Below are 21,883 nucleotides of genomic sequence, written 5' to 3' on the forward strand. Positions count from 1 at the left end.
ACCAAACTTGGGCACTCAGGGGGCCCGCCATACCTTGTTGGGCCTATGCCTATTCCTGATACTGTTTGTTCTACTGAATTATTTCCGGGCAGAGGACGTGGATCTGAGGATGAGAAAGTGCATCTCTGAGGTACAGGGAGTGTGCACTGTACAACCAAGTGGTGAACATGTGTACGTGGGTGAGAGGTCTGAGGTAAGTGTGAAGCTTGGCACGAGAAAGGTTTGTGTAAGTGCATGTTGATATGTGCGTGTGAGTGCACGCGTGCCCAGGGGACGCTGAGGAGCGTATGGGGTTTGAGGGCCCATGTACATGACAGGGAATTCGAGGCAGCTGACAGTTATGCCTGAGGACTGGGAAAGAGCTCTGCCACAGTACAAACCCAGACTGGCAACCAAACACCAGGAGCATACTAGGATCATGGTTTCTTCCTGGGCTAATATCGTGGGGACACTGATGTTCAGCGTGGACCGAGGGTCTCTGGGCCACACCGAGACCAGTGTAGAGCACTGTGGAGACTGCTGTTTCTGTTCCAGTCCGCTCATGTTGGTACACACCACTCTGTACAGATCTGCCTCTTCGGAAGGAGGGCTGGGCTGGTCTTCTCAGCCACTTCTGCCAGACTTTGCTTTTGTATGGCAGGCCCAAGAAGTGCTTATTTGATGAAGACCAATGAGAAGCTGTCTTGACACCACTGCCCCGGGCAGAGCAGCCTGGGTTTTAGACTCACACCTATGCCACATGGCTATTGTAAGGATGACTGTTAGTGACTCGCGTGCAAAATTTAGCCTTTGGCACTCCACCAGTGTGAAGTCAACAATGCTAGTTAGCTTCTACTGGGGCAGACTTCTGGGCTAAAGCCAGCAAATGAGCCACACACAGCAGTGATTAAAAGTCTTCTTTTCAAATGTAGGAATCATTCACCACGATGAGCAGGGGGTGGCCTAGGCAGCAGGTCCGTGGCTGACCAAAGGCTCAGTCTGAGCCCTGGCTTGATCTAAGGTTTAATGACATGCTGGAATCTGCTCAGAAGCCTAGTCCATTTAGAAAAGCAAGTCTGTGATGCCAGGGCCCAGCCCAAGAACAGCTAGACACATTTTAAAACTTAGAGCAGAGGCTAGAATCAAAAATAAAGCAGCCTCGGGCAGCTGGGAGCCAAGTCTGGAGCCCTGCACCAGGCTTTGGGGCTTCTGGGTTGCGATGGACAGGCTTGTGAGGAGTAAGGGGTGTCCAGGGAAGGCAGCCTGGCCTAGGGCACAGCTGTGCTCTGCTTTTCCCAGATGACATCTGAGAGGTGAATTCCCACAGGCCCACTTGCCTCAGGAGCAAGTAAGGCCTGTGCCAAAGCGCAGTGCACACTCCCTAGGGCTGACCTTGGACCTGCTGGTAGCAGGAGAGATGAAGGTCTTGGGCCCTCAGCTCTTAAGTCCTAGGGTTGCTCCTGACATAGGGTTTAGTGTCACATGGCCATTGTCATGCAGCTGTGCTGTTCTTAAAATAACCTGTTGTTACTGTCTGGGTTAGGCTTGGAGAGGAGAGTCCAACTATGTGGGTCAGGGGTCTCTGATCTGGCTCGGAGGAGGGACAGAGGCTCCAGGAGACTCAACCACTTCTTGGTTGTGAGGAGCAAGGGTCTTTTCCTGTCCCTGATAGCTTGAGATTGCTCCCAGCCCAACACCACCACTCAGGGTAGAGAGGCCGTGCCAGGGACACTGACTTTCAGAAAATCCCTGTGTGGGTGAACTTTTACCTGTCCTCTGAGTCACAGCTACTAGAACTTTTCCTCTAAGAATCCTTCCCTGGCTGCATCTTGTCTGTGCTCCCAAAGTCTTCCCTTTGGTAGAGAAGTAGTCATATGGCCTGTGGGGGACTGTCGGCCAAGTGAGCTCACTGTGTCAGATGGGTGAGCAGGCCAAAATCTGGGCTTCATGGGGCCATTTCCCAAAGAGGTCATGTGACCGCTCAGTGCCTCAGTTTCCCTATCTGGGCAGTGGGAACAATCACACCTAACACCTAGGTCACCACGCAGAATGGGAGGGCCTCAGGGCTGGCTCCAGGTATAGGGGCCTTTCCAGTGAGGCCACATCTGTGCCCAGCTGGTTAACCATGCCCTGCCTTAGTGCAGAGGCCCACAGCTGTCTTCAAGGCTAGGCTCTGGAATCCACATGGCCCGTCCTTGCAAATGGCCATTGCCCAAGGCCTAAGACATGATTTAGAGGGGTACGCCCTGGGCCGTCCTAAGTAGGGTCCTTTGATTTGTGTCTCACAGCCTGTGACCCCGAGGCCAACCCCACTCCAGTCCACCCCTCCATGGGGGCCTCTGGGCTCGTACCTGAAGGCGCGGATGGTGGTGAGTCCTTCCACAGTTTCAGCGAAGTGTGAGAGCAGGGGGAGCTGCGTGGTATCATCCAGCTGCTGCAGATCCCTGCGACAGACGGCAGTGTTAGCAGGGCAGCGTGTGCTCAGCCTCAGCGGGAGGGCAGCTGCAGCTGCCAGGCTGGGTGGCCTCATCGCCCTCAGCCTCAGTTTCTCCTTGCTGAGAGAGACAGTGTTGGCATGGTCCCATCACGCTACTGGGGGCAGCAAAGATGTTTATGCGGAGGGCTTCAACAGGGCCCGCTAAGCCCAGGTCCTTTCACCTTGGGCAATGTCCACCTGCCATCTGGTTCCATTTCACAGGTGGGCACCCTGGGTAGGGACAGCTGGCCGAAGGAACAGAAAGGCCAGATTTGACGGTCTCAATTCCCTGTTTCCTGAGAACCACAGGCCTCAGGGCATCTTAGGCCAGGACCTAAATATATAGTTCCTGGGTGGGGAGAGGAGGCTACAGGTCTCCATGGCAACAAGGGGCCTCCCGTTCCCTATAGCCATGCTTCATATGCCAAGTAGGCCAGCTGGGACACAAGAAGCAGCTTCCCCAGACACTGTTCCAAGAGTCAGGTACCAGGAACGGGGCGAGCATGTCTTCCCTGGCAGAGAGATGAACTTTGTGGGGCTGCTTGTGCTACAGCGTGTGGAAATACTTCAAGTGAACACGGCAGTATAATGTTTGGAAAGACACTGGCATATTGCTAATGCCAGCACAGAATGTCCCCCTGGGTGCTCAGAAATTCCAGGCCATTCAGACAAAAAGTCATTTATATCAATGCTGATTCTTATGAGCAGGTGATTACAGTAAAAGAAAAAAATGCATTTAAACATAATGATTATTGTTACCAAGCAGTATTTTGACTCTTGGTTCTTATCAACTATATACACTTGGAAAAGGTACTTAACTTTTATGGACATTACCTAAAGTAAAAAAAAAGTTCATTTTGTATCATAAATACTTACATGCTTATATGACCAAAGCAAAGGATTCACAGAGCTGTTATGAACATAGTCTGGTAATTCATTTTATAGATCAAAATAGAATGCATATAAACATACACATGTATGTGTATGCAAACACGTATACATATATATTAGGAATGAAGCCCAATGCCTGGAGCATGGCAGGCAAGTGCTCTACCCTGACCCACTCTTTATCTCGGTTCTACCTCGCTGTTTTTAACATGCTAATTATGAATCAGGATAGTGATTTAATAATGGTTGTCATCAGCAGGTTAAGTAATTGTGGTATTTTAGTTTTTCATTCTAATTTTTTGAATCAATGAGTTTCACAGAATAACTCTTAGGAAGAACTCTCTAGAGAATACTCTAGAATACATCAAGGAGGAAGTGTGTGTGTGTGTGTGTGCGTGTGCGTGTGCGTGCGTGTGCGTGTGTGTGTGTGTGTGGCGTGCCCTAACCTCACAAGGGCAGATCTGACCCGCGAGTGTCTGCGAGAGCCTTAGCCTATCACACTCTCACATCAGGTGCTGTCTGTGTCCCCATAGAGACCAGCCTGGGTCCTAAGTCAGCGTGGCTCACGGCGACCATTGGGACAGATGAATGAAGGCCATAAATGTGCACTTACCCTGCCCTAGTAATTCCATTCCTGACCACATTCCCCAAGGAAACTACTGAGATATGAACCGCAGCACGCGTGCTGACAGACAGTAGCTAGGAGAGGCATTTCCTCCATTCCTGTTGGCTCTTTCTAGTTCCAGTTTTGGGAAAGCACGACTCCATTACATTTACGATGATGATTCTGGCAAGCGTCCCAAACTGCCATCACAAAGGACTTCCTAACCCTGTTCCCACACCTTCACCCACCAGACTAGAAACGCTGCTGTCACCTGGATGCCACTCGGAAGTACTTCTGGATGAAGTAGCACACCACAGCGAGGGGTAAGAGGGCCACGAGAAACACAGGTGTGACGTAGGAGATGACAGTCAGGGCAGAGACACAGAGCAGGGTGGATCGGCTCAGACACTCCAGCGTGGATGGGATGTGCTGAGGAGGTGAGGGGGAGACAGCGGGGACATTTCTGTATTAGACTCTTTGGAGTACTACGTGCCACAGTGTTTGTCTCGTTTTACGGCAGGCACATAGTGAATCTGTCCAGCTACCCTGCAACCTCTCTGAGGGCAAGAATTAAGACTCTGTTTTCTCACCGTCTAGTTAAGATAAGTCAACACAGGAAATAGGCTGAACTCAAGTGAATATTCAGGATATCTTGTAACCTTCCTGAATGAGCCAGGGGAATCTTAGATAGAAACCAAAAAGACCTGGTTTCCCTTCAGACTTACAAAGCTCTCAAGGGAGGCCCCAGACCCCAACGTGGTGTCCATCAGATAGGGACACTGGGATCCCCACAAAGGGACACTGGGCTCTCTACATGGGTTCTGGTCATTTATGCAGAGAGACCAGCATCCAAGAGGAAAAAACCCTGGGGTCCCAAGAAAAGCCTGGCATAGTCGGTACCTGGTCAATGGTGTTACAGTCAGATGAAAACCTGTTCAGGATGCTCCCCAGGGGCGTGGTCTCAAAGAACCTAGGAGGCAAGCAGAACCACTTTTTACTGATTTAGTTTGTTTATGGAATGATTTAAATGTCCCTAGAACTTCTGTAGGTCTGGCTTCCTAGGAGCAGTTGCCTTCGTGGGTCTAGAAATATCTGGCTCATGTCCTTGAGAAGTCCTACAGCCACTCAAAAGAGTGCTGGCTTCCATTTAGCCTCGCTTCCTCACAGGTAATCACGGATGTCCTCCTTGGTCTGACTCACTTGGCAACTGATCCCATGAGACACAGCGTCCTCTCCCAGAAGCGGAGGTCCCTGCGGACAGCCTGTCAACTGGCTGACAGTGAGAGGCTATGCTGGCTGTCAGCACTCTGTCCTGGAGTTGGCCCAACCCAACCAGAGAGTTTCTAAACTTCAGATTGGGGGCAAACAGAGAATAAGTCAACGAGGCCGCCCTGTCCACGGGCCACAGAGAGATAACAAAGTTGGTTGTACAGGCAAGGGGACAGCTGTGAAGTAGGGTCCCAGAGGTCTGGAAGGCATGAGACCAGGTAACCCGTTTGTCTCTGTGGTTCGGGTGTGATGTTATAGCTTCTAGACACCCGGCACTTTCTGAGCTTTGCTCCATCACATGAGGGCAATTTGAACAGTTAATCCTGCTTCCAGTGCGAGAAACTGCAGGCTACGGAGGGAGGGGAGAGAGGAAGCAGAGGAACTTGTGGGCTGAGACGGACAGATTACACCACCTAGGGAAGGGAATTAACCTTTACCCAAAGTCTGCAGATGCCTATGTTGAAGGCTGATGTGAACATCAGATGAGCCAATCATGCAAAATGCTCACAGGGTCTGCTGAGTAAATGTCAATTCTCTCTGTTTCTCACAAAAAGACACCCTGGCTTGAGTCATCCCCACAACCCCACAGAGACCATCAGCATTCATCTTATAGAGGAGGGATTTTGGACTCAAAGCATAGTGACCTGCCCTGGTATTATCGGGTCTGCAGTACCTCATGGGGGCCAGGATAATGCAGTTGAGCAGACTGTGGTGCAACCTCTTGGCCACTTTCAGTCCTGTCCACTCCACAGTGACAGAGGTGACAAGGCACAGCACGATACCCAGGCTGCAGAGCACGGTGAATACCATGGCATAGACAGACTGGTCCAAGGCACATTCCTGTGGGGGGAGGGAATGAGAGTGTCCTGGGGTTGTATGTGGGCTCAGCCCCGCCTCTTCCTCTCTGCCAGCCCTGCTTGGGGCTCCAGTCATACCTGGCTGAGGGAGCAGTTCCGGGCAGCAGGGCTCAGAACCAGGGCACTGTCAGTCCACTTGGCCAGCCAGTAGTCAATGGCCACCAAGACCATGTGCTTGAGCAGCTGGGAGAAGACAAGCAGGGACAGGAGCAGAATGCCCGCCGAGGACAAGTACTTAGAGCAGGCTCGCCACGGGATCTTAGCTCGCTGGTGCAGCACTGAGGATAAGTTGTCATCTTCCTCGCTCTCAGCGGCCTCCTCTGTAGGGTGCAAGAACCCACCCTGTAGCTTCACAGATCACAACTCTCTGAAGGTGAACCAGGGACATCTTATTCCCACTTACAGATGGGAAAGCATACAGAAAAAAGAAAGATGCGCCATCAAACCACACTATTCGACTATGCCTAGAACCCTGGGTTTTAGTCTCTCTGTGTGTGATGGTTAATACTGTCAAGTGGAATCACCTATAAGACAAGTCGCTTGGCACACTGAGAGGGATTATCTACAATAGGCTAATTAAGGTGGGAAGGCCTGCCCACCACGGGTGGCGCCAGTCCATGAGCTGCAGTAGTACACTGAATAAAAAGGAGAAAGTGAGCTAAACATTTATGGCTTTCTGCTGCCTGATTGTGGATACAAAGTGACCCCCCAGCCTCATTCCTGTCACCACGCCTTTCCTGCCATGATGGGTTATATCCCTAGACCTACAAGCCCCAACACACCTTTCTGAAGGTTGCTTCTGTCAGTTACTAAAAGGAACTAGCTCATCGTGGGAGTTAACTGCACTCCCAGGCTGGTGGTCCATACCTTCCTCCTCTTCCTCATCCAGTAGAAGGCCGTCTTTGGAGGACATGGCACGGGGCAGGCCCTGAGATGGCTCTGAGGCTTTCCTCTCCATGACTGTCTCCTGAAAGACAGATGGACACTGGCCAGTGTCTTCAGGGAAGGAGAGGTTGGGAACAGCTACACTAGTGACTAGTGGCTTGCAGGTTATCTCTACTTTGGGGATGGTATACGTAGACACACGTTCATCTTGCCAGAGTTAATTTCTTCTCTTTATCAACTAACAGCACCTGCTATCTCAGAGGGGAATATTCTTCTCTGTGTGTGAAGGAGTCTATGTAGCCCAGACCAGCCTTGAACTCTCCATCCTCCTGCCTCATCCTCTCCAGTCTTTTACTATAGGTATGCACCACCACACCTGATTCTGCCCTGTTCTTAGTCTCTGGGATGCAAGCAACTCAGGTGGGCACATGACCGTGGACTGGCTAAACCTCACATTCCATCATCCTAGCAGGAATGATCCAATCAGGGTGAGCCCACGACTGGTGGCAGAGGGAAGCCCAGGGTTACTGACACAGCGCCGCTGCGGTGAGAATGGGGCAGATTTGAGAGCAGCGGAACAAAGAAACAGAGAGAAACCAGTGGCGAAGGAAACCACAACTCTCCTGGGACTCTCTGGTTTCATGAACCAACAGTTCCTTACCACCACCACCCCTTTGGCTTTGTTTAGATAGTTTGAGCTGGTTTCAGGAGCCTTTCAGCTAAGTGGTATCTAGACATCTGTGTGCATCTGAGTCTGTCCTGGGTCCCTGCACAGGTGCCAGCTGTGCCCTGGAAGAGCAAATTCAAGACAACCCTACATCTGTCCTTTTGGAGACTTCCTGGCGGGTGATGAGGACAGGCAGGCCTTGTGAATTCGGATTTAGTAGAACCTTCTAATTAAGGACTGCTGCCTGGTCCCCATATTCTCACCTTCTCCAGTTCTTGGTCTTGCCGGTTCATGAGGGTCTTCCAATGCTCAAAGAGCTGGCACTCAGACCTCTGGAAGTCTTTAAGTGTCCCCTCCCTCTGGATGGTGCCGTCCTTCATAGCAATGATCTGCCAAGCCACAATATAGGTAGCTTAGAGAAGTCTGAGACAGAGGGATGGCCATCTTGATGTACTGTGCAACCTGGTAACCCACCCTCACCAACATCATTCTCAGTGGGTGCCCCAGCAGAGCTAACGAGTGTACCTTGGCCAGGACTGGCAGGCTACCCACAGGACCTCATCAGCATCAGTTTCCAGACACTGAGCAGGCCCACTGTATGCTATCCCGAGCTGCTCCTCATGTAGAGTCTATCAGTTGTGGTAGCATGCTTGTTAGTCCAAGCGAGTGTGGCTGTGCCCTTTTGGAGTACAGGAAACTGTATCTGAAGCACCCAATGTCACCATCATGTAGAGCCAGCTTTAACTGTCGCCCACCCCATCCTGGGGTTCTGTGCACAAGTACCTCACGGGGCAGACACCTCCATATTTGCTTTACTGGTCTCAGGATTACTCTCCAATACAACCACAATGCTTTGCTTTCTGAACCCATTTAACCTGTTTTTTAATAGCTTCAGAATTGTTTTGTCCTTTTTATAGTGGAGAAGGCTCTCACTCCATGAGGAAGGTTTATTTCAAAAGAAATTAATTAACAGACCTATTTGGCTCAGACTTGAAGCTCAGGGAGGGTCTCAGATGTGTGGCTGCTATCCACAGAAGTTTTGACACAGGAGTAGGCAAGCGATCAGTTATCTTTATCTTAGCATTAAGTGATTCTCAATGAGATGGAGAAAACTATGCCCTACCTATTGAAGAACGGGGAGGGGAGTAAACAGTGTGGGGGTCACTACACCATGTTCCGTGGGAGTGTTGTCTGCAGGGCCACTGCCACTGTTCGTCCAGCATTCTGCATCTGACTGAGGCTCCACCCAACCCATCCCTGAAGGCCAATGGTCCAGGGAGTCGGCTCTCCCGACTATGGAACAGGATCATCCACAGCCAAGGAGAGCCTAGGGTACACCAGAAGGGAACCAAGCCAGGTAGGGAATGTCTGCATGCCCAGGTGACACCAAATCTCAGGACTATAAGTATTTGTTAGCCTATACAAAACCACCCAGGGCTGGTGTCTTGTGCTTTGTGACCATCAGCCATTGCTGCTGGGATGGGACTGGTTCTGTTTAAGATCACTCACACACACACACACACACACACACACACACACACACACTGCTCCAGTCTGTCCCCTTGTGTACCCTACCCAATCTGCATGCGGCAAGTACTGTAGCTTGTGAGTCACCAGGACCACTGTCCTCTTGTCATTCCGGAGCAGCTCCAGGATGCCGGCCTGCATTAGGTGGTCACTCAGATGGACATCCAAAGCTGAGAAAGGGTCATCCTGCGAGAGATGATAAAGCGTGTGGGGAATAGGTGGACGTGAGCAGAAGTCTCCAGAGTCCTATTGAAGCTGATCTAGGTACTGACACCAGCTAGCTTTGTGGTCTTGAAATACCCACCTGTCCTCTTGAGGGCTCCAGTGTCTTACTTATCACCCTTAAACAGACATTATCAGTCAGCTTCTGGTCCTCTGAGGCATCCATGGATACCCATCTCCTACGAAGCCTGAACTCCTCAGTACAGTGCCCAGGTCTCTCCAGTTTGCTCAGCCCCCCTTTTTTAGTCCCACTTCTCATCTGTCCTTCCCGAGTTCCCCCCAATCGCCCGAGCTGTCCTTTCTGTGTGACATGCTGCTTTGCCTTCTGCGTGACACGCTTTCCACCAAGCATTCTCCTAACCACGAGTCCTGCTCCTGTGTCCTATCCTCTCTGTCCCAGGGACAACCCTGTGCAGAGCCAGGTCTGTACACCCCTGCCTGCAAGGTCCCCAGGATCTCACATCCTGAGCTGTCCCTGTTATCAACGAACTTAACAAATGGAGGAAGGTAGCCACTGGACTCTTCTTCACAGTCATTTAAACATCAGATGGGACCCTGGATGAGCTAGAACCTCGTAAATTGCTGACTGTGTGTCAGGTCTAAGAACTTACACGTGAAGCATCGCGGGTGAGGAGAGCCGTGTGTGAGGGTCGGGGACAGAATAAAGCCAGGGTCAGAAAGCTGAGGTCGCTTGTGCTGAAGCTTTGTCTGAATGCCCCACTTCTCTTTTGCTTAATTGACTCTTCAAGGCTTTCTCCAGGAAGCCCTCCCTGATCACTCTGGTCATCTCAGCTGTCTCATGGTCTGGGCTACACAGCTTAGCTTTGAACCGGCTATATTTCCTGCACGTGTGTGAGTCTGTCTCCTTAATCAAACTTCAAATCTTCAAGGTCAAGGGCTGGGTATTAAGAGTCTTCAGTATCAACCAAGGAACATGAGTCAGAACTTGGCATGAAGGGGACAAGTTTTGTCTCGTGTTTGACAGCTAGAGTGTTGTGTTGAGAAGGGTTCTGAGGCCAGCTTGAGTTCCCTAGAGAAATAACTCAGAAATCAATTAGCAATGTCTAAGCTGAGCACAAGCTGAGACGTGGTGTCACACGCTCCAGGGGTTTGTATTCTGATGGTTGGGGCTGCTCTTTGGTCCTTTAGATAGGTTGTCTCTAACCATGGCTTGCCTGCTCTCAAGGTGATTGGAAGGCTCAATGGGAAGTCTATAATAGGTTATGAGCACTGTTCTTGCCTGCCTTATTTTCTCTATAAGATGACGCTGTGTATCTAGCAGGAGAGGTTTGTTTCTGATTGGGGGGGGGGCGGTTGTTGGATGATGATGAGTGTTAGGAAACCAGGCAGTCAGATGTGTATGTCCAAGAGGAGCTTCAGCTGGGGCACTCACCAAGAAGACAACATTGGTGTTCTGGTAGAGGGCTCGGGCCACACTGATTCTCTGCCGCTGACCACCAGACAAGTTGATACCCTGTCACCAAAGGAGAGGAAAAGGTCATGCCCTCAATCCTTCGGGTTCTCACTGTGTACTTGGATCTCTATGAGAAGATGGAGTCCCCAGACATCAGTCAGGTTGCTCAGGGAGCTAAGGAACCTTATGGTATTCAGGAAGAAAGGAAAACTCACAAGGTTCAGAAAGCTCCTGAAACTTACAAGATTCATGGTTATAACAGCAGAAGCAACTGCTGCAGAAGAGAGACTCCAACTGGCCACACTGCAGTAAGTTATGCAGGCTGCTGCAGGGAAGCAGCTTTTGTGAGTTATTAGCCATGTTGGAGTGGGCTTTGGATGATGCAGCTGCCTTTGAAACGGTCATACTTCCCTAATTAACCCCCAATAGATTCATGGGTTCACTAAGACAGACTTGGATGGAAATGGTTTTGGGTCTGTTGTTGGTGCCCCATCTGTGATAAACAGAGATTTCCTTGTCTTCCCAGGGAAGACACATAACACAGCACACCGGTTATCATAATTTCACACTACTTGAAGTTCTTCAGGCCTTTCCTTTGTCCAATTCCACCATTCATTCTTCCTAAGAAGGACCTCAGGGCACAGTGGGAGCATGGGTAGGGAGCAAGGTGGGATCTGCCACTAACCCGTTCCCCAATCTGTGTCTGGTCTCCATGGGGCAGGATGTCTATGTCCGGCTGCAGGGAACAGGCTTCGATGACCATCTTGTACCTGGAGAGTAAGGACAGGGGTTAGTTGACTGGCCTGGTCAGAGTGGGCCCTGAATCCTTTTATGGTCATTAGTCTGTGGCTTGCTGTGCCCCGTGAGTGTTGGCTTTAATGCACTTCCTGCCTAGGGCAAGCAAACACCATGAGAGCATGAAAGAGCTAAGGTCAGCGCTCACACAGCCTGCGGCAAGTTAAATATTTGAAGGATGAAATCGTATGGAAGCAAATAGGCTGAGTGAGGGATGAGACTGGGCTTATGGTCCCCGAGCAGTGGGAAATGCTGTAGCCAGAGCTCATGCTGGGGCACCATCTGGGAAAACCACTGCTGATTGTTTGGAGGTGGTAATGATGATGGTTGATCAAATATTTGCCTAGCCTGCACTTCTCATCCTTTTCTGGCCAGCTCTTAGTCTGAGCAGGAGCCAGCCAGCACCCAGGGAGACTTCAGAGTTTCTTGGTGACACCTGTCCTTAGGTAGCTTTGGATTTGACACCCATTTCAGTAATGTACTGGCTCACCTTGGGTAAGGTATTTAAGCTTCAGAACCTTGCTTCCCTCGAACATAAGAGTATTACTGCCAGGGACACGCACACATAGGAGAGTGGGAACTGCAAGGTTAACCATGCCTAGCTCAGCCCCACTCCCATTCTAGCTAGACAAAGAGGCAATGTCCTCACCCTCCTCTATCACATGGGAAGGGGCTGCTGGAACCCAGGCACCTCTGGACCCTTTGCAGACAGACTAGATAGTGGTAGCTGGACTCTAGGATGCCCACAAGTGCCAAGACCACACCCAGCCCTCCCCAGTTTCTCTGTCAGATGCTATTACCGCTGCTTATTGAAGGGACTCTCGAAGGTGATGTTCTCCTCCACAGTGGCGTTTAGCAGCCATGGTTTCTGAGATGCATAGGCCACAGGGCCTCTGGTCCTAGGACAAACTGGTGGTGAGCGTTAGGCTCTTCCCCGGGGGGCTCACTCTCAGAGCAACTGTCAGGCCAATCAATGGCTTAGACTGGGGCAAGAGGGTGGGTGTACTGAGATAGCCAGGTCATGTGACAGGAATCTGTGATGGGTACTGCATTGTAAGTCATGCTCTTCCTGAAGGTCTCAGACCTCTGCAAGGACCTATAGTTCTTCCAACCCCGCGTTGAACCTCTAATCCCAGGGACACAGTATGCAGCCACATGTAAGGGTCTGCGTACAGCCTAACTTGGGAACTCACTGTGTGATCACATGGGCATACGGGGAGACCCAGGACTTGGCTCTTTCTGAAAGGAGAATGGGGGAGGTCCCCCATGACATAGACTTTGGGAGGAAAATCTCCCAGGTCAGAGGAGACCCCATAGAGCCTCTGCAGGCAAGACTGCATCAAGATATGAATCAGTGTTCTAAGTGGAAGCCCTAGCAAGTCTAAGCCTCGGAAGCCTTGGGTGGCTAAGAACAGGCCTTCCATCTCATCTACTCTAGCCTCCACCAGCCCCATCTCAACAATGTTGCAGGGAGGATCCCCAACTGTCACCAAAACAAGCAATTCCTGACCCAGCTCCTTTAATCCCTCAGCAGCTGCTGAACTCTGCACAAAGGACATTTTTACAGAACCAGAGCCGGGGCAATCACATTCAATGTATTGTAGTTTCCAAGGCCCCTCTTCGCAACTCCCCTCACCCCAGAAGCTGCTGAGAATGAACAGCTGTGAACTCCCGGAACACAGCGGAGCACAGAGCTCTTTCCGGGACCCAGCTGCTCCCAGAGCACAATGGCTCTACAATTCCCAGACCCTTTGAGGAAGCCTGCCGGTCAGGCCTTTACGCTCAGCACAGGTACCTGACATCAGAGTCAGCCGCTGCCTCCCGCTCCGGGCTGCTGCAGTGGGAGAAAGACACAGGTCAGCCCCACCATGGGCTGGACACAACCACCACCACCCCGTGGAGATTTTAGCTTCTTCAAATCCCACCATGTGCTTCTGCAGGCCGTGGCAACCAATCTGCAGATGTGGCCTAGATGTGGTGAGGCCGGCAAGCCTCACTCCCTGACCATGTGGGTACGTGAAGAGACCCAGCAATCAGATCATTTAAGGGGGAGAATAGGGTGGAAAGGCCCCATGTGGGGAAACTTCCTGGGTCAGAGGGGTAGCCTGGTGGACTTTTCAGCCTCACCCTTGACTCTAGGTTCAAACGAGCAACCAAGACCTCAGGGCAACAGGGTGCTCTGACCACAGCCAGGTTGGGCCAAGCAGTTGACAGAATCTGTACCATGTGGGTGGCCACCTACAATTAGGAAGCTGAGAGAGAAGTATGAACTGCGGCCTTCCCCACATGGAGCGTGAACTGCCCTGTTATTTTATTCTCGTTGGACACATCTGGACTTTCACATGCCGTGTCTGGGTTTGGGCTCAAGTCGTACAATCACTATGGTTTGGGAGGCCGGGCCTGTGGGGACAAGGTGGCAGGCAAGGCAGAAAGTAGCAGGAGAGGTGTCTCTGAGGCTGGGGGGAAAGCCTTAGTGTACCAGCGAGCTGCACAGAGGATCAGCTTCGCCAGCCCAGCACACAGCCTCCAGGCTTTGCCTGTGTTCTCAGGGAAGGAGAGAAGGCTGTGCCATCTTTTTCAACCATCTATTAACTTTGGAATTTTTAGTCTTTCATTGAGCATATTTAACATGACTGAATTTTCTGTGTATAGCATGAAGGATGCCCATCGCTGCTTCTTAGAGACAAGGTTTTTTGTTTTGTTTTTTCTCATATCTCTGGAGCTTTTCAAGAACTATCTTTCCAACTATTTGTTTCCTACTACATTCTTTTTTATTTATTTAAAGGCAGGGATTCTTGCGTTCTAGCCTGGCCTTGAACTCCCAATCCTCCTGCCTTCACCTCCTAGGTACTGGGATTACAGGTGCACCACCAGCCTGGCTCCTGACACACAAGCATGGTTCATCTAAGGTTTTTGTCCTCCCCTCTGGAACTAATCTGCCTTCACTGAAGCTGCCAGGCTTAGCCTCAGGCTTCTGAGAACCCATGACTGCACAACCTTGAACTCACACTTAGTGTTCTCACCCACAGGCCCCAGTACCCCACCCATGCCAATCCTGTCCTGAGGCGGTACCTGGAGTCCTCTCCCTCGCTGTCCGAAAGGCTGCTGGGTCAAAAAGAAAGATGAACACCAGTTAACTCCCCATTGCCTTTCATCATGCCGGAGCTTCATGGAGAAGCAGTACCTACTCCTCCCACCTCCCACTCTTCCCAGGGGCCCGAGTGGCTTCCTTGAAGCAGAATTGACTCATCTCAATCTCCACATCCGGCCGAGTACCCTCCAAACAGCACAGGCTCAGCTGCTGCTACTGGCATTGACCTGGGGCAGCCGTGAGGCTGGCTGGGCACCATGGTGGTTTCATACCCAGGGCAACTGAGACCAGGGAGGGAATTTGACTTTCCCACAGCCCCCTACAGTCACCACTGCACACAAGGCTTCTCACACTGCAGAATCTGATGGCAGATCAAAAATAACTGGAGCAACTGTTTTTAAAAAGTAGAAAACTTCTGTGTGCATGGCAGGTGGTTTAAATCTGTCAGTGCCCGGGGAGCTGATGCCTCTCACAGTAAGGGGCGCATTTGTTAAACAGTGATCTAAATCTTAGGGCCAAGTTTCTCGGTGCTCTTTCTCCTGTGCCAGCTCAACACCTCTCAACCTTCCAGAAACATCTTCCACCAATGGAATGTGCACTTGTAATCTACACATGTGGGAAATCAACCTTATCTGTATTCATATTCATTTGTGATTACAATTTCTAAATTGATAGTATTTCTAGACTGGGCTGCATACAGCTCAGACTGACCTCAAGTTTGCTCTGTAGCTGAAGATGATCTCCCTGCACCCACCTACCAGATGCTGGGACTGTAGCCTGTACCACCACACCCAGCTATCTTATTTTAACAATGCTGAAGACGGCCATCATGCATTGAGCTTTTATAAGTAGTGATAAGTACTGTAATAGAATGGTCACTTAATATTTTTTAGATTTATTTTGTTATGTATTTGTTTATCATTTATTTATTTTATATGTGTGCATTAAGCCTGTGTGTAAATATGTTTACCACGTGCACGCTCTCTAGCCCAAGGTCAGAAGAAGGCGTTGTATCCCCTGGAACTGGAGTTACACGTGTGAGCTGCCATGTGGGTGCCAGGAACTGAACCTGGGTCCTCTGGAAGAGCAGCCAGGCCTCTTAACTTCTGAGTCATCTTTCCAACCCTAGAATGATCACTTTTAATGAACATGGAAGTTTCTTTTGATTTCTCAACTCCATTTTGCAGATAGGCTCTGAGAGGCTAAGTTAACTTGTTCAAAGTCACACAGCCAGAAAATGACAAAAACCTGATAGGTAAATCTGTCCTGTCTGGGGAGGACCAGGCGAGGTATGTCCTGCTCTGGGGAGGACCAGGCGAGGTATCTGTCCTGCTCTGGCGAAGACCAGGCGAGGTATCTGTCCTGCTCTGGGGAGGACCAGGCGAGGTATCTGTCCTGTCTGGGGAGGACCAGGCGAGGTATCTGTCCTGTCTGGGGAGGACCAGGCAAGGTATCTGTCCTGCTCTGGGGAGGACCAGGCGAGGTATCTGTACTACTCTGGCGAGGACCAGGCGAGGTATCTGTCCTGCTCTGGCGAAGACCAGGCGAGGTATCTGTCCTGTCTGGGGAGGACCAGGCGAGGTATCTGTCCTGTCTGGGGAGGACCAGGCGAGGTATGTCCTACTCTGGGGAGGACCAGGCGAGATATCTGTCCTGTCTGGGGAGGACCAGGCGAGGTATCTGTCCTGCTCTGGGGAGGACCAGGCAAGATATCTGTCCTGTCTGGGGAGGACCAGGCGAGGTATCTGTCCTGCTCTGGCGAAGACCAGGCGAGGTATCTGTCCTGCTCTGGGGAGGACCAGGCGAGTTATCTATCCTGTCTGGGGAGGACCAGGCGAGGTATCTGTCCTGTCTGGGGAGGACCAGGCGAGGTATCTGTCCTGCTCTGGCGAAGACCAGGCGAGGTATCTGTCCTGCTCTGGGGAGGACCAGGCGAGGTATCTGTCCTGTCTGGGGAGGACCAGGCGAGGTATCTGTCCTGCTCTGGGGAGGACCAGGCGAGGTATCTGTCCTGTCTGGGGAGGACCAGGCAAGGTATCTGTCCTGTCTGGGGAGGACCAGGCGAGGTCATGACACATTTATTGACACCAGTTCCTGGTCCCTTCCTCTGGGTCTTGTGGTCCCTGCCCATTCTCCCAGACCAGCCTAACCTAGCATCTCTAACCACCAGATTGCTGCGACTGACCCGTCATGGACAGATTGCGAGCACAGGGCAGAGAAACAGCGCAGACAAATTCCTGCCCTCCAGCCAAGGTTCAGATGAGTTTCTCTTGGGGGAACTTCCTCCAGAGTAGCTAAGGATGTGGTCTGAATCTCCGTGGTGTCCCTGAGGACTCAGCACACCCCCTCTAGCCCTGACTCAGCCCTGACTCGATCATCTTGATCCTTGCTGCTCAATTAGCCCTCCTAATGGACTGCCTTGCTCACCATCAGCTCCTGAGCGAGCCTGGTGGGCTCAGTGGGATTTAAAGGAAGGAAGAATATCTTTTCCAGCCCCCACAGTGCTCAGCACGTGATAGAGCTGTAATAAATGGAGCCTATTAACAATGATTGATCATTAGGAAGGAGAGATGGAGGCAGGCTCTTGCTAGCTGCCATTCCCATGCAGTGTCGAGGAGCTTGAATTCACACTCTGGTCTCACCCTACAACTGTATCCTGTCCCCACTTTACAGATGAGCACACTGAGGTTGCAGAATAGGCCCCATGCAACAGAGTCAGAAAGAGGCGAAGCTGAGGTGCTAATCTGAGTTTACTTCCTCTTTCAACTGTAGTCCTATGCTTCTAGCAGGAACTTTACTAAGGCTTTGTGTATATATCTTAAGCTAAAAAGCAAAGAACAGTACGTTCATGCTCTCTCATCGAATGTTGAAGTGTGTGTATGTGTTTTATATGCACTTGCTCATACAGCCATGTGTACATGCTGTTAGAGGCCAGAGGTCCACACTGAGTGACTTCCCCCTTGGTTTTTGAGACAGGACTCCCATGGAGCTCACTGGAGCAGCTAGCGTGGCTGTCCAGCAAATGCTGGGAACCACGCGTCAGCTTCCTATTGCCCGGCAAGTTCTTCACGGTTTTCTCTCACGGATACTCTGCTTCTCCTTGCCTGCACTTTGCACGCTATGATGCATCAAGGCACAGAGCCTGCTATGCAGGGCTCACATTCTGAAGCATGAATCAGACAGACTGACAGAAGCCAGAGAGTTAGTTACAAGATCCCAGAGGAAAGTAGGAGGAACCAAAGTATTAGAGAATTTTGAGGAAGATGATACACAAACATACAAAATGAATATAAAAATATAAATATAAAATGTTCCCCGCCAGCTCATGTGGTAGACACTGGTTCCCCTTTGGTCTTACTGTTTTGGGGAGGTTGGAGAAGCTGGGACCTACCTGGAGGAAGCAGGTCACTAGGGTGGGACACTGTGGCTATCTTGTTCCTGCCTTCTTCACTCTACCCTGCTTCCCGTCAGTCAGGAAGCTGCTTCCTCTTTCACCCTTCCCCAGCTGCTGTGCTGTTATGGCTCACTGGAATCCACTGAGCCAAAGACTATGGATTCTGTTTATGTGTTTTAAAGGCAGAGTCTCACTCACCATAAGGGCCTGGCTGACCTGGAACTTGCTACGGAAACTCAGGCTCACAGAGATCCGCAGAGCTGTACCCATAAAAGCCCAAACAATTTGTTTACCACCCTTAAATTATTTTCTCTGGGATTCTGATTATGGGGGTGCAGAGTAGCCAACAGCCTCAGCATTCATTCAAGGTCCCAGGAACAGATGAGAAGGAGACAGGAGGAAACTGAGGTGGAATGAGGTTAGGACTTACAGAGCCTCCAAAGTCCATTGTTCCTCCCTCCTGCAGGCCTATGACTGACCTGAAGCATTACCTCCCACCCATGGTATCCTGCACAGTTAGTGCCAAGGCCATATCTCTGAGATAGAAAAGACAGGGTATATTTTCATTGCTTTACAGGAGAAAACTAAGTTCCAAGAAGGCAGTATCACCTGCCCAAGGTCATGAAGCGAGGGAGTGGCACAGCGAGGACTAAAGACACCACCTGGTTCCCAAGCCTGCCTAGTCCTCTCCAGGCTTCCTGTCTACTGGATGCCTCAAGGAGACCTAGGAGCACCTGAGCTCCCAGTCCATCCTCAGCACACTAAGGTACAACTAAGAATGGGAGACAGGCAACTTTGAGCCAAACACCACAAATCAACAGGCAGACTCTGAGAAAGATCCAGAGCTAGGAGGGCCACTACTGGGCATAGCCACACACACTGACAGGTCACATGTGGGCATCTCAGCAGGTGGTAGGGAAAAGGTAGCAGGAAGTCCTGGGAAAAATAGATTTGTACTTCCTCATGGGGTGGAAACTTCTCCCCACCCTGTGCTTTCCTAAGGCCTACTTCCTGATGACTTTTTGGGGACATTAGAAGTCACGCTAGGGACTAATGACCTTACTTTTCACTTCCTGGGAAACAAATTGTACCTGAGTGCATCTGCTAATATTGACTTTTTATTAACATATTTTCTTCTTAGCGATTACACAGGAAGTTTGCAAATTCCCAGGTTGACATTCATTGAGCCAGGAAGCCAGGAAGAGGCTGACGACTCAGGAGAGGGAACGTGTGGGAGTCACATGGCTCTGAGACCCAGAACCAAGTTTGCTCAGGACAGCTTTGATGTGTCTCAGCTGATGGAGTCTCAGTGTCCATTCCAGGGCTCCTTCTACAGAGCTCTATCTACCTGGAGTCTCTTGATGGAAAAGGCCCGACTTCCATCCCCTAGAGTTACACAGAGAAGGGCCCCAGATCTGCACTGGGCACTGGGGAACAGCGTGGAACATTAAGGGGCCCAGAGTCACACAGACAGATCACCAGACAGTAAAAGGTGAAGTCATGGGGCTGGATCTGTCCCAAAGTGGGCGAAGAAGCTTGGAGTCCCCATCATGGAGCAACTTGAACAAAGGCTTGTGGGAGAGAGACACAGTCCCAAGCAGTCTCTGGCTCATTCATTTGTAAATGAATTCATTTACTAAAGTGACTATGGATTTGGAGAGAAAAAAAAAATGTGGTTCTTGTCTCCAGGGAGCTCACTATGGTTTCTCCTGGGAGACAGGCTGGGGTACAGTACAGGAAATTTGTTCTTGGCAAGGAGGCACATGGCTGAATAATGTTTATCATAATATTTATAGGGCTCTCACTACATGCTAGGCTAATCCTCTCATCAACCCCATGGGTTAAAAGGGGAAACTGGTACAGAACGCTTATGGAATTTTCCAAAACACAAAGATCAAATCTGAACTCAGGCAGCTTGGCCCAGAGCATCTGTTCCTGGCTGCTCAGCCATACTTAGCTCATTTGGTCCTTACAGGAATAAATGAACAGTACCAACAACCATCTCCCCAGAGCGTTCTCTACACTGCCCCTCCCTAATCTCCCAGCTTCCTGCCTTGTGCCCCCTGGAACTCTTTGTGGCTGCCTGGCCAGCAGGGCTTGACCCTGGTAAGGAAGAGTGTCCTGACATGGCCCTTGCCTCTGGCTGTAGGCATACACTATCAGGAGAGACTTCTAAGTCAAAAGCTATTTTGTTCTTGGCTCACTTTGGAAGTGCAACATCTCTCTGAAGACCTGAAGTCCAACATCTTGAGTTCGTATATCCTCCCAGGAACTATAGGCATCCAACACACAGTTCTCATTCTTAGCTCACTGCTCTGATAAAGGTGTCCAGATGGGTACCAGGATTTTGCAGGACAAATGGCAGAAGCCAACAGTCAGTTTAGTCTCTCTCTTTCCCATTATAATGAACTCCTAACTGACCTCCTCTCTGGTTCCTTCCCCCACTCCCTCATCCTTTATCAGAAGCAGGCACTTGTACAGTCTTTCAGCTCAGTGTTATTTCTCATGCCTGGTATATCTAATCTATGTCAGGTCACTCCGTCAGTCTCTCCCTCCCTCCCTCCCTCCCTCCCTCCCTCTCATCCCTGCATCCCACACAGTGCTCCAGGCACCCAGAGCCATGCTCTTCACTGTCAGCCTCTGCCTTTGCAGTCGCCTCACCTGGGATACCTTCCTCTCCCACCCTGCCTTTTCCGCTAGATGAGCCCACACTCATCTTCAAGGGGTCCCCCCTGGACTACAGGGCTCCTCGTACTCTGGGTGCTCTGCTGCCACACTGATTCTCTCGCCTTCTGTTGCAAGCAGTCCCAAGTCTTTACTAGCACTGCATTCCTGTTGCTGGGCACCGGGCCTGGCATCACAGGTGAGATCAATAGATTGATGTATTGATGTGGAGAAACCACAGTTTGAACTGAGTCAGGAATGGGTTCTCAGAGCCACCTAGGGATAGCTACAGGTCAGCCTATTATGACCCCAGGCTTCCTCCGTGCCTCAGATGGGCCCATCCACTGAGGATGGTGGGTTTTGATGTATGCAAAGCCCGAGGATTCATGTAGTGGTTCTGTGAAGAGCATGTGCCTGCATTCATACATGTGTGTGTGTGTGTGAGAGAGAGAGAGAGCGAGAGAGAGAGAGAGAGAGAGAGAGAGAGAGAGAGAGAGAGAGCGCACAATGAAGTTGACAACTTTTAGGTCATCAGATGAGATGTTACTTCTTCCTACGCTCTCATGCCCTTTTGGCCTCAGTGGAAGCTCAGGTGCCCGCTTGGATGCAGACTCTATTTCAGCCATAACAAGAACTGGGTAACTTGTTTCACTTCAGTTTCTTATCTGTTGGATGGGGAGAACAGTATCTACCTCTCAGGGTGAGGAAACTGACAGAGACACTGAAGATCCTGGTTAGTGCCTGACACATGGGAGTTACCCAGGCTTAGTCACCATGGAGAGGCTTCTCGCGTCCCCCTGAAGGGAGAGAAGCAGCAGCCAGACCCCTAGCACTGGAGCATCTTGGAGGAGAGGTAGAGTCAGCGGATCCCTGGGGTAGCATCTGCCACCTCTGGTGGCCAGAGGAGCTGGCTATAATGGTGTATGGGGGCAGAATGGAGAAGAAGAAGAGGAGGCAGCAGACAGGTTCAGAGGCATTTTGGCTTTTGAGCTGTGTGGGACAGAGAACCCCAGGGGCAGCTCCAGGTTTGAACTCTGCAATTCCTTCTAGAAAAGGTTTTCCCTGGGGAGAAACTGGACCCATATGGCCCCCAACATGATATTTAGAGAATAATTCCCTGGCAAAGGTTCCAGGGCACTCTATCCTGAAGC

The 21,883-nt window shown here is 50.7% G+C and overlaps 1 protein-coding gene across 1 annotated transcript in view; it reads right to left on the minus strand.

Annotated features, from left to right (window-relative positions):
• The window catches only part of Abcc8 (ATP binding cassette subfamily C member 8), a 69,495-nt gene that overhangs the window by 5,852 nt on the left and 41,760 nt on the right, over positions 1–21,883 (minus strand). Inside the window, exons 17-29 of the mRNA XM_038313551.1 lie at positions 14,656–14,688; positions 13,379–13,417; positions 12,384–12,482; positions 11,474–11,558; positions 10,768–10,848; positions 9,201–9,338; positions 7,889–8,014; positions 6,941–7,040; positions 6,152–6,393; positions 5,890–6,056; positions 4,848–4,917; positions 4,219–4,376; positions 2,331–2,423 (exon numbers count right to left, since the gene is read on the minus strand). Of these exons, the coding sequence (XP_038169479.1) occupies positions 2,331–2,423; positions 4,219–4,376; positions 4,848–4,917; positions 5,890–6,056; positions 6,152–6,393; positions 6,941–7,040; positions 7,889–8,014; positions 9,201–9,338; positions 10,768–10,848; positions 11,474–11,558; positions 12,384–12,482; positions 13,379–13,417; positions 14,656–14,688 (1,431 nt within the window). The remainder of the gene's footprint in view (positions 1–2,330; positions 2,424–4,218; positions 4,377–4,847; positions 4,918–5,889; positions 6,057–6,151; positions 6,394–6,940; positions 7,041–7,888; positions 8,015–9,200; positions 9,339–10,767; positions 10,849–11,473; positions 11,559–12,383; positions 12,483–13,378; positions 13,418–14,655; positions 14,689–21,883) is intronic.

Source organism: Arvicola amphibius, chromosome 12 (genome assembly GCF_903992535.2).
Source record: "Arvicola amphibius chromosome 12, mArvAmp1.2, whole genome shotgun sequence".
NCBI lineage: Eukaryota > Metazoa > Chordata > Mammalia > Rodentia > Cricetidae > Arvicola > Arvicola amphibius.